The following is a 12,321-nucleotide window of genomic DNA, read 5'->3' on the forward strand; positions in this document are numbered from 1 at the left end:
CCTTCATCTTTATGACCTCCTCAACTGGACTGCTTCCTTCTCTGCTAGCTCAGCTCCATTTATGATCTTTGCCTGCAGACAACTCATCAGCTCATTTACTCACACACATCTTGAATGATTATAAGATCAAATAGTTATGTTAAAAAATAGGAGAAACTATAAGACAAATCTTTATTCAATTATTCCAACAGAAAGTGTGTGTTAATGACAGTGATACACGTGTAATGTGGTAACTCTTTAACTGCAGTCATGTAAGCAAATGGTTTCTGATCAAAGTCCATCACCACAAGTCTATAAGACATGAGGAAGTGACTTAAGGAGACAGTGACTACTCTCTGGCGTTAAAAAGGTAAAAATAGATTTTTGTGAATCTTTGCCGTTTTATCTGCTCTCAACTTTCTCTCAGATGTCCTCTTTTCATTTACTCACCTGCTTCCAGTCCAATTCTGCATGCTACTTTCCTACACAGTGAAGTTCTTTTCGCAACCTGAATCATTCTGTAAGACAGATCAGACAGGTCTGTGAGAAAAGCTTCAGTCTGGATCACATATACCTATACAGTATATCATGCAGGCAGATTTCCTGTACATGGAACCATTTTCGTCATGCTTTGAAATATGTGTTTTCAGCCCGTGTGTTTTAGCAATGCAGTCAATATCTCTGGTGCTGGGTATGCTGCTGGTGGCTCCAGTGTCTGCTGCAGGGCTGGTAAGAGTTTCTATATGTATAAGATGTGCTGTCGTTTATTTTTTTTTACATCAGTGAAGCTATCAATCACAAGCAGACACAGTGTCCTGCAAAAGTGTTCATACCTTTGCAACTCTTTTACCATGAGCTTAAATTTATTCAATTTTAATTTTATGTGATAGACAAACACAAAGCAGTGCATGACTGTAAAAAGGAATAAAATTGATACAGGGCTTTGAATTTTTTTTTCAACAAATAAAAATTTTAAAGCATTATGTGCATATGTGTTCAGCTGCCTCTTCTCTGATCCCCCTGAATAAAATCCAGTAAAACCAACTGCGTTTGGAGATGACACAATTAGTAAGCAGCATATAAATGTGTATTTTTTAATCTCAGTATAAATCCAGCTGTTCTGTGAAGGCCTCAGAGGCTTGTTAGAGAACACTGGTGACTAACCGGCATCATGAAGACCAAGGGACACAGCCGACAGGTCTGGGAGAAAACTGTGGAGAAGTTTGAAGCAGGGTTAGTTTAGAAAACAATATACTAAACACCTTACAGAGCATAGTCTGAAAATAGACATGGTAATCCACCTAAAATGTCATGCTCAAAAGTATATCCAGGTGTTAGAATGGCCTAGTCAAAGTCCAGACCTAAATCCAATTAGGAATCAGTAGGTAGACTAGAATTCACATACACCCTATCCAATCTGATTTGAGTTATAGTGAAAAGAATAATGCTCAAACATGTCAGTGTCTAGGTGTGCAAAGCTAGTAGAGACATACCTAGCTGCAGTAAAAGACGTGGAAATGTAACTGCAGTAAAATGAAAAACTGAAAACCATGTATCAGTTTCCTCCACTTCATAATTATGCATGAATATTTGTTGATCTATCACATGAAATCTTTTCATAACATTTGTGTTGAGGGAGCTATATAATCAACACAGTATTCATCCATCTATGCTGCAGCTTGGTTTTATAGAGAGCATCATGTTGTCCATCCACCAACGTCCCTGGCTCATGGGTGTCTATGTCTTCGTTGTTGGACTTCCCCTTGTTCTCTTTGTTAGCTTCATGTGGCCTGACAAGGTATTTATTGCCCGTTTGTGTGAGCCTGATTGTACTCTCTAGGTAAGTCGCACAACTGCAAACCTTGAAACTGTGCGTTGTGTTTAAAATGTAGAGGTTTGGCCCTCCCGATCAACCATATTACTATAAGAAGACAGATGATGTCCAAGCAGATGATCCAGAGGTCTCGCTGCAGAGAAAATCAGCAAGCTCCAAAAGTAAGACCGTTTTTCCATTTTATCATATTTGTTATATCAGTTTCCAAACATAAACTCATTTACAATCATCAACTTTTAAGTAGGCGTAGATATCTCTGATTAGTGAAGCTTTAAAAAATGTTTTCACTGTCTGAGCAAACTTAAGAGTAAGTTTCTCTTTGTGTGTGTGTGTGTGTGTGTGTGTGTGTGTGTAGGATCGCGGATCAGTGAACAGACCTGTACAGAGAAAAGATCAACTCACAAGAGGATGCTGAGCAAACACTAATGTACTCATGTTACTGTATGACTAACCCTGGTATAAAACTGTTGCAACCAGTACATTGCTGGAACAGTGGCATCAGGATTCAGAAGTATATAAAGTGAACTCATACAGTACTAAGTTATGAAGCACGTGAAGACATCATTTATGCCTTATGTCTGTAAAATATGCCCCCTTCCTATAACTGTCATTTATCACCAATAAAATTAATCTGAGAGTTCAGCTATGTTGGTTTATTTCTAGCTGTAGGATCACTGACCTCCATGTTTTGTACCATGTCAATCCTTTTTAAAGCTGTTTTGATTAACCTTTATCCTATATTATTTTGGTTGGACTACATGGTCTCCAGGAAACACCACTTCAGAGAAATGTTATGCTCAGATGTCAATAAGGTTTACACTCAGCCACTTTATGAGGGACACTTCACTGAGTTGGACCCCTTTTTGCCTTCAGAACTCCCTTAATTCCTTGTGACAAAGCTGTCAGGAACACCCTCTGAGAATTTGGTCATAGCAGCAGATTCTTCAGATTTAAGAGCTGGACATCTTCGATGTATTTGTGTATTTTCCTCACTATGTTAATTCCTCGCATGCAGAGTAGCACTAAAAAACATAATTTCATGGCCACCTGCTCAGTGGGCCTTCCCCAGTCTCACTCCCAAACAACATTTTTTCCTCAGCCTTTAGCAACCAGTGAAGCACAGAACGTAAAGGGCTGTGCCTATAATGATAGAATATGTGGTTAAAGTATATAACCAGTGTTCTATTTCGCCCTTAAGGCTATCACTAGTGGGTTAAAGGTGAAGCTAAATCTAGTCTTTGCCTTACTGGGTCCATCTGAACAATAAACATAAACATCTGCTTGCAGAACAACATCAAACCCGGCCTTCAGTATACGCCATTATGTGCTCTGGGGCGTGACGACAAAGGTTAACAAACTGTAACGGTCCAGAAGACCAGGAGCAGAACAGAGCAGAAAGAATCAACAAGACATAATGCAAAGCATCGATCATAAGGACCAAAACCTCAGCCAATGACAAAATTTCCTGTTAAAATAAAATGTTAGAAAATGTGTTGGGTGAAACAAAAAATGTTTCTGAGGTTGATTACAGACATTTTTGATGTTTAAAAGAAACAAATACAAATCTTTAAAAAGCATGAAATGCCTAAGTAGTCAAGAAGACGTGGAACAAAAAGTATATTTTTGGTTTCAAGAGGCATGAAAATGTCACAGTTGTCCTGTAAACAGTTAAGCCCAACATTATTCAGACCCTGGCAGATTTAGCATCAAAGTAACCTTTTAATTTTACCATGTGTCTTCTGTCTGGAAATAATATTAACAAATTGGAGTAGCCCAGCCAGAGTCCATAACTGAATCTGACAGAGAATCTGTGGATGCAGTTAAAGATTAGGGTGATGGCAAGAAGGCTCATCAAGATAAATTGGCACAATACCAGTGGAAACATCCAAAAAGGTTGGTTTCGTTACTGTAGAGTCAATCTTTGTATTAAATGTAAAAAAAAACAAAAAACAGATAAATTAGATTTTTTTTTTACATTATTCCTTTTCATTGTTTTAGTATCATTTCTGAGATGCCCATCTCCTTTCCTATCAGAAAATACCTCTTAGTTAAATGAAAATAATTTTTGCTGAAGTAGTTTTCCAAACACACATTTAGATTCACCAGTAAACCTAAATTCTGTTTCATTATTTGTTACAACCTCTCCACAAGTTTTGGCTAATATTCTCATCTGAACTGAGTATTAAACTAGTAGAATGACTTTTTCTCACCTAAATTAAATCTATGAGGCTTAATTGCTATTATAGGACCAAGAGAACCATTTAGTCACAAAATACACCAATGGTCAAAGGTTTTAGATACACTTTCACACTTAATGGGTCTCTTTTTTTCATGACTATTTACATTGTAGATTCTCACCAAAGGCAACAAAACTATGAATGAACACACATGGAATTATGTAGTAAATAAAAAGTGTGAAATAACTCTAAACAGTTTTATATATTAGATTCTTCCAAATAGCCACCCTTTGCTCTGATTACTGCTTTGCTCTCTTGGCGTTCTCTCCATGAGCTTCATGAGGTGATCACCTGGAATAGTTTTCCAAAGAGTCTTGAAAGAACTTCCCAGACGTTCATTGAGAGACGGCCAAAGGTTATTATTTCCGTCATCACAGCAAAGAGCGGCTGCTTTAGGGAATCTAGTTCTTTTACAATTTTTGGTTTGCTAATTCCATGTGTTCATTCACAGTTTTGATGCCTTCAGTAAGAATCTACGTACAATGTAAATAGTCATAAACATGAAGAAAACCATTAAATGAGTAAGCGTTGTAAAACTTTTGACCTGTAGTGTACCAGCAATGAAAGTACATCGTTCATTTGTGTCAACGCCAGAGGGGAAAAAAAATAATACATAATGTCCTGCTGCCAGAAAGAAAGAGCCATACAAAAATATTGATATGGATTCAACTTTTTCACATATTTTGATGTTACAACCACACACCTCAATGCATTTTGTGGGGATGTTTTGATTTAATTAACAAAACAGTGCACACCTGAGAAGTGGGAGGTACATGGTTTTGCATAAATGCATTAATAACAGAAGAGGCTAAAGGGTCATAGTAACTCTGGAAGAGCTGCAGAGATCCCAGCTCAGGCGGGAGCATCTTTCAATAGGGAAATTATTGGTTATGCACACTGGAAATCCGGCCTTTATGTTTCTTTATCTGTGTCTTCCCTGTTATTTATATTCTCTTAGTGTTACCGTTAAGGTTAGTCCTGTTTACTTCCTGTGTTCCACTCTGTCTGATCCTGCTCATTACTCGTCTCTCCTTCATTTCTCTCAATTCATTGGTCTCAGCTGTCCCTCATGTCCTCTAGATTACTCACACATGCATTCTATGACATTTCTCCATTCATTCCTCAGTATTTAAGATCACCTGTTGCATTTACTCCCTGCTGGATTCTCCTGTTACTCTCCTGGTTTTCACGCCATTCTCTCCTGCTGTAATGCCTGTAATTCTGTTGTGTTCCTCATCCTGTTTCCTTGTGCTCCCTTTAAGTTTCCTCATTTCATTTAATAAATTCTGTTCATCCTATAGGATAACATAGGTCCTGCTTCTCCACCACACCTCATGACAATAGGAAGTCTCGTTTGCAGTTTGCCACTAGCCATGTAAGGGACACAGCAAACATGTGGAATAAGGTGATTTGGTCATATGAGACTAAAACTCTGAGACTGACATTCCCTCAGTGGCATATTTTGATGGCATGTAATAGTTCAGTCAAAGTCCACAACTAAGTTTGAGCTATTTTGCTAAGAAGAATGAGCAATTATTTCAGCCTCTAGATGTGCTGATGTCCCGAATATAAATGCACAACACAGTTTTCCCTTTTTTATTTGTTAAATGTTTCAAAATGTATCCTTTTAATATCACTTTAAAATTATGCTCTATTTTGTTTTGGTCAATCACAAAAAATCCTAATAAAATACATCAAAGGTTGTCATTGTAAGTCGACTAAATGTAGAAATAATGTAAAAGGTATGTTTGCCTGGCACTATATAGAGATGTTTTCTGTCTGAAATTAGTCACAGAACAATTATGCAACCAAATAATGCAGAAAAATATTCCTTTCTGTTCTCCCTCCTCCTACAAAACCTGACCTTCAGTGGCATTTAGACACTTGAAACAATTATTTCAAATGGCACAATGCTGCTAATCAGCAAGATAACTACTCGAGCCTTTTAGTGACACTTAAAGAGGATGGGTAGATTGGAGATAAGGCATGGTGGCCAAGAGGATTCAAAGAGGAATCGAGCCCTAAACTGAGGAGAGCTGAAAAGACAGGTAGCACAATGCTGAGCTGTATTTCATAATACTCTGTTAACAGTAATTATTGGTTCACAGTACATCTGCTAACATAGCAAAGATAAGGTTGGCTTTCATATTTCATGAGGACAATATTGGAGATTTCTTTTTGAAGTGAAGTTGGTTTTGGCACTTGTAGGGTACATCTGTTCTGAACATTCCCTGAACATTTGGTGGATTTTATCAGCGTAGAGAATCAGGCATTTCTAAAGGTGCTCCTCCTTTGTTGCTCCTTTGTTTTGACTCAGTTGAAGGAAGATTTTGCCATTTTTCCAGGGCAAGAATCAGACAGATAAAACCAAGCTCTCTAAAGTATTAGTCTTGTTTGTTGACTTCCCGCCTTGCTGTACTGCAATTTTTAAAAAGAAGAGGATGAGAGGCCCTTCTATTGCCTCACTGACAGGACTGATAATGATGGCCGCTTGCACCCAGTTTCTCAACGTAAGTACTTTGAATAATACGTATGATGTTCTGATGTGCATTTTAATTGCTTATGTTGTATACAGTCCTTTATAAAACCATCATACCCACTGAATTTGTGATGTTTTGTCACATTAAAACCACAAAGTTTTGTGTATTTAATTGGTTTGTGTATGCTAGAGCTTTCACTGCATTTACAGATGCAAGTACTTTGTGGTGTGTTTCTACCAGCTTCACACATCTAGAGACTGAAATCACTGCCATTCATTCAGGCTGTAAGAGAGAGAAAGACCTATAGATGATAACAGGAAGGCTGAACAGATTACAGTGAGGCTGCTCTGTTTAATCTTTTTTAGCTTTTAACCTCTCTCTACTTTCAAGCATAATACATTTGAAAATATTTGCAGCCTTTTTGAAAACTCATATTAGAGCTTCACATTCTCTATAACATACACGTGGATGGAGACCAATGGTAATTTGCTGTGCTAAGCGTTACTATGAAATACCAAACACAGGTTAGCATCTCTGTCACATCAAAAAGCTTAAAATGTCGACCCTGTCATCGTTTTACAATAGTAGCACGCTGTTCCCTCATCGCCTCCGATCCTAACATAGATATTTTATGACGGCTCATGGAAGAAAGCTTAGAGAAAAAATATTAGGAGTGTTGTTATGTCATTTTAAAATATTGTTCTTCAAGAGAAACAGGAATCAGCTAAACTTGGTATCGGCATGTCACAGCCTTACAAAAACGACAGACTGGAAATCAGTCCCAAAATTCAGATTGGGCCTCTTTAATTTCCAAAGAATCAGTCTTCTGATTGGAGGGATTTTAGATGAACTCTTTCACAGACTTTCACAGAGTGAGAAGAAAAATAACTATCTATCAGACATTTTGGAGTAAACTGTTGTTTCTGCTCTAGATATTTCACATTCTGCATATCTTCATTTTATAAATATTTTTTTACATAAACTGACAATGGGTTTCATTTTTGTGGATTCAGCTATGTAGTTTAAAGACTCTATATTTTACAGGGTTTATTTTCTGTATTTTTTTTCTAAAAGGCATATTTGAAACAAAATGAGTGAATGAAAGGGAACAGATATGGACATTTCAGGGAGAACACTGTTATATGTGTATGTGTGCTTGTAGGCGTCAGACATCTGCAGTGGAGAGCTGGCTCAATTGCGGGAGCAGGAGCAGCTTTTGAAGAGAGAGCTTCAGAAACAGGAGCTCCTCCTACGCAGATTACAGCTGATGAGCCAACAGGACGACATGAACAATCCCAGATCTGAACAGGTCCAGGACACCCAGTACACAGGTCAGGGCCACTGCCTCACACCCTGAGGGGAACTTGTGAAAACCATGCTAAAAATGTTTTTGTTTATACAGTAGGTCAGAGAAATACAGCTGAAACTAGACTTGTGTATGTTTGTGTATCAGACTGCTCCCAGGTCTACAGTTCGGGCTTTAAATCCAGTGGTCTGTATCGGATCAAGCCCAGTGGGAGCCCCTCAGCGGTCAAAGTCTACTGTGATATGACTGAAGGAGGAGGCTGGACTGTCCTGCAGAGACGGATCAATGGCACAGAGACATTTAACAGGTGGGGCTGCAACACACTTTAAAATAAGTATTAGTTTAGAATGATTAAATCATCTATGTTAAAACGTCTCCTCAACCATCAATCCATCAGGTCGTGGACAGAGTATAAGGATGGCTTTGGAGACTTGAATGCAGAATTTTGGCTTGGAAATGACAACCTGCATTTCCTCACAACACAAGGTCAATATTGCTTTCCTTCTCAGATAATCCAGAGTGTCTCAAACTGAGAGCCTGATAGTAGGAGGAATAAAATGGTAATAAAAATAGGCCAGTTATTTTTTAGACAGAACTCGAGGACTAGAAACTAAAACATGCAAATGCTGTTTTAAGTGTTCACATTATGTAAAAAGCCATATGTGGCATTTTTGTAGTCATTGTTTGTCTGCTGCCATCAAGTGGTCAAATACAACTATTTTTGCCATGGAGAACCCTTGTGTAGAATTATTGTCCTCCCATCCATTTTCCAGCCCTGCCTAATACTTGAAGGTTGTCAGGGGGTATTTTTGCCTGTCTCCAGTGGTCAATAAGGGAGAAGTGGGGTACACCCTGGACAGGGAAACAATGTATTCAAACAGGTTTAGCTAAGGGTAACCTAGAGGGGGACCATTAACCTAAAATACATTATATTGGTTGGTGGGATGAAGCTGGAGTACCCAGAAAAAGCCAATGCATGCATGAGGTGGACATCGAAGCTCTGCACTCAGAGGTTCTTGCTGGGATTCAAACACCAGGACATTCTTGTTGCAAGGCAATAGTGCTGAGGACTAGTAAAACCCCGCAGGCCACATTTTGTGTTGTTTAAGCTAATCATTTCTCCTCTGGATCCTTCTTTTGCAGGGAATTATTCAGTGAAGATCAACTTGGAAGACTTTGATGGCCACCAGCGCTATGCTGAGTACAAGAACTTCCAAGTAGCAAATGAAAAGGTCCAAGTCCTAAGAGTTAATGGAATATGAATGCATAACATTCAACGCTTCTTTGAGAAATGATTCAAAAATATATTTTTGTTGAAAAATGATCTCAATTTCAAGGCTAATGGATTGGGAAAATTAAAAAAAATATATATGAAGTGTAACTAAGAATAGGAATGTAAATTGATAAACTGGTCATTTATTGAAAGGTTTCTTAACATCTTCATTTAATGTGAATCTAGGTTAGTTGCTTTTGGAGGCTGAAGCTAAGCTAGTCTGAGATGACCAAAGGCAAAAGTGGACCGCTACTGTCTTAAAAGAACTTCAATCTTAAAAAAACATCATGGGCGCGATTATTGGTGCAGGCATAGAGTGCGCGGCCCAATGTACGGAAGCCTTAGTCCTTAATGCAGCCATCACGGGTTCAAGTCCCAGCTAATTGACCTTTGCTGCATGTTTTCCCCCATTCTCTCTCTCAATTTCCTGTCAGCTTGCTCTCAGAAAAAAAAAAGAAAACGAAAAGATCATAGTGGTTTATGCAAAACTTATTTCATGAACCGTTAAACCATTGTCAGAATTGCATTGGGAGGATATTTACAGAGAAACTGAGGATTATTTCGACAGGAAATAGAGGTTGGACGTGGTGCACCAGCATTGATCTTCTTGTGTGAAGCATGTAAAAGTCAGGTATAACTGGTTAAGTGAACCCTATTTTATTAGGTTTTATACTACTTTTCTATTAGGTAGTTGGTCTGACTAAACGCTTCACAAGTTTAGTTCTCAGTACATTTTACACAGCTGGATCATCATTGACGCATTGCCTCCTACCTAAGATTCCTGTTTAAAGTTAACATCAGCTTCTCTAGAAATAATGACCGACTGCAAATGTGACGTCTTAAACGTTTTCCAACGTTTTAGAGATGGGAGATGGTAGAAGTCCACTTTGGTCTTGGACGTCTCCGACTGGATGTTAGTAGCAGCCTCCAACTAAACTAGATTTATACAAAATGAAGATGCTACAAGAGTTTTCTGTTGCCATTAAGTTATTAAGAGTTAACCTTTTAACATAAATTCACGTAAAAAAATCCTGAACTATCCCTTTAACCTCATGCATGTCATTATTTTTTATTTCTGTCAGTAGGATTACTACCGCCTTACCTTCGGAGACTATGTTGGTACTGCTGGGGATGCTTTGACTGGAAGCTACCAGGTTCCTGAGGCCAAATGGGCAGGTCACCAGAGTATGAAATTCAGCACCTACGACCGGGACAATGACAACTACAGGGGCAACTGTGCTCAGGAAGACAAAGGAGGCTGGTGGTTCAACAAGTATGGGCTACACCATCAAGGAGTCTACACAAAAATCCACCTTTATGTCTTCCAATAAAATTAACAAGTACATTTTCTGTTTGCTTAAAATTTTCGTAGATGCCACTTGGCCAATCTCAATGGCTTATACTATCCCAACGGACACTACAGTGCTTTGACAGATGATGGTATGGTCTGGTACCCTTGGAGAGGGTGGTGGTACTCACTGAAGACCAGTGTCATGAAGCTGAGACCTGTAGACTACAAAACTGGTCTCACTAATGACCAGATTAGAGTTTCTCTTTAGCAAATGATCAATAAATAAAAAAATAAAAACTTTGCATTTAAAAATATTTTTTGAATATTTAAAATTGCAATGATTATCTCCTGACAGAACATAAGTATTCTGTATTATACTTGTGTGTTGGCAAAGTAGAGAAACCTAAATATTTGACAAAGCACTTTTTAAGAGGTCAATAAAAGGGTAAACATTACATGGGAAGAGTGAAGGTAAACAGAAGCTGAGTTGCATACATAATACTCACAAGTAGGAGATAAAAACAAGGACCTGTAAAAGTTTTGATGGGTTTTGGAGACTTGAATGTTGCGAGAGGAAGTCGCATCCAGGGGTCTGTTTTGAAGGCACGAAAGGAAGTCTGATGTCAGTGCTACAGACAAGTAATGGTAGAAACAATCTGGAGACATCACATAGCTGCCATTGACTGAACAGGTGTATTTGATCTGTATAACATATAGTTACATATAGATAGTGGTTTATTATCTTATTTGAAAACTACCGTGTCAATGAGTGTAATCTGATCACTCCAGGGACTCATCAAAAAATGATCATAAAATGTATTTGCAAATAAATCCATATAAAATAAAGTGGATTGCATTCAATGATATGGTGGTACTTTGTCTTGCTTTTGATTAATATCACAAATTGAAACAGGATATAGTTCTGCTATAGAGAATTTCAGGTGGTCAATAAAATAAACATGTTCTGATACAATAATGTGTGGCTTTGGGATCACAATTACAGAGGTGAGCAGATTCTAATGGGGACCCAAGGAGAAACATGATCCATCTGATTTCCATTATTTTCATTATTTATCTAAGAACAACTTGTTGCTTGTTGTTGGTTTGTTGTTAGAAGCAAATCTTATTTTGGGTTCACAATTGCAATCTTCTTAAAATGTCTTTCTACTCATTTGTTTCAAGAGCAGTAAGATCTGTGTTCACTAGATCTATAGCTGTGGATGTTTGTGATTTCTGGGTGTCCACATGTGACTTTCTCACAGTTCATAGGTCAATGAAACAACTATTACTTATGTCCCAGTAGGCTGTTGTAACATAGTAAAACTCACCCCCTATCTCTAATTACCTTTGCACTAATCTACCACTTTGTATTCTAAATTAGTACATATTTTAGATGTCTAAAAAAGATTTTCATTTTAGATATCTAAAATGAAACATATTGGCATTAACAAAGGAACTGCATATGACCTGACAATGTTTTCCCCTCATACCTGGGAACCTGCACTGACTGACTGGCCCCCATCTTCACTCAGGTCTTCAACAAGTCTTTTTATATGCTTCAACATCATTCCAATTCCCAAGAAACCCACCATCACAGGGTTAAATGACTACAGGCTTGTTGCTCTGACGTTTGTGGTCATGAAATCCTTTAAGCAACCGGTGTTGAAGTATTTGAAGGACATCACAGGCCCCCTACTGGACCCCCTGTATTTTGCTTACCGGGCAAACAGGTCAGCAGATATTGCTAGGACTACACTTCATCCTGAACCACCTCAAGCATCCAGGGACATATGCCAGGATCCTGTTTGTGGACTTTCTACTCGGCCTTCAGCACCATAAACCCAGATATCCTCCACTATCGGCTCACCGAGCTCAAAATGCTGCCTTCCACTTGTCAGTAGATCACCAGCTTCCTGACTGA

At 38.3% G+C, this 12,321-nt stretch overlaps 2 protein-coding genes across 3 annotated transcripts; both read left to right on the forward strand.

The window, feature by feature from the left end:
* The first annotated feature begins 162 nt into the window (after positions 1 to 162).
* On the forward strand, positions 163 to 2,455 carry LOC124860538 (calmegin-like). 2 transcript variants are annotated; one of them, XM_047353925.1, is made up of 5 exons: positions 163 to 349; positions 630 to 708; positions 1,658 to 1,777; positions 1,872 to 1,974; positions 2,169 to 2,455. In XM_047353925.1, the coding sequence occupies exons 2-5, from the start codon at positions 646 to 648 to the stop codon at positions 2,237 to 2,239; spliced, it is 357 nt and encodes a 118-aa protein (XP_047209881.1). In that variant the 5' UTR covers positions 163 to 349; positions 630 to 645; the 3' UTR covers positions 2,240 to 2,455. The 2 variants fall into 2 exon arrangements, with proteins under 2 accessions (XP_047209881.1, XP_047209882.1); XM_047353926.1 differs by lacking the exon at positions 163 to 349 and adding an exon at positions 376 to 517.
* A 3,935-nt stretch (positions 2,456 to 6,390) lies between these two features.
* Positions 6,391 to 11,264, forward strand: fgl1 (fibrinogen-like 1). Its single transcript, XM_047353924.1, has 7 exons — positions 6,391 to 6,560; positions 7,693 to 7,861; positions 7,984 to 8,143; positions 8,234 to 8,322; positions 8,980 to 9,068; positions 10,195 to 10,382; positions 10,482 to 11,264. The coding sequence occupies exons 1-7, from the start codon at positions 6,492 to 6,494 to the stop codon at positions 10,666 to 10,668; spliced, it is 951 nt and encodes a 316-aa protein (XP_047209880.1). The 5' UTR covers positions 6,391 to 6,491; the 3' UTR covers positions 10,669 to 11,264.
* Positions 11,265 to 12,321: the final 1,057 nt, after the last annotated feature.

The sequence above is a fragment of the Girardinichthys multiradiatus genome, chromosome 23, assembly GCF_021462225.1.
Source record: "Girardinichthys multiradiatus isolate DD_20200921_A chromosome 23, DD_fGirMul_XY1, whole genome shotgun sequence".
In the NCBI taxonomy this organism is placed as follows: Eukaryota; Metazoa; Chordata; class Actinopteri; order Cyprinodontiformes; family Goodeidae; genus Girardinichthys; species Girardinichthys multiradiatus.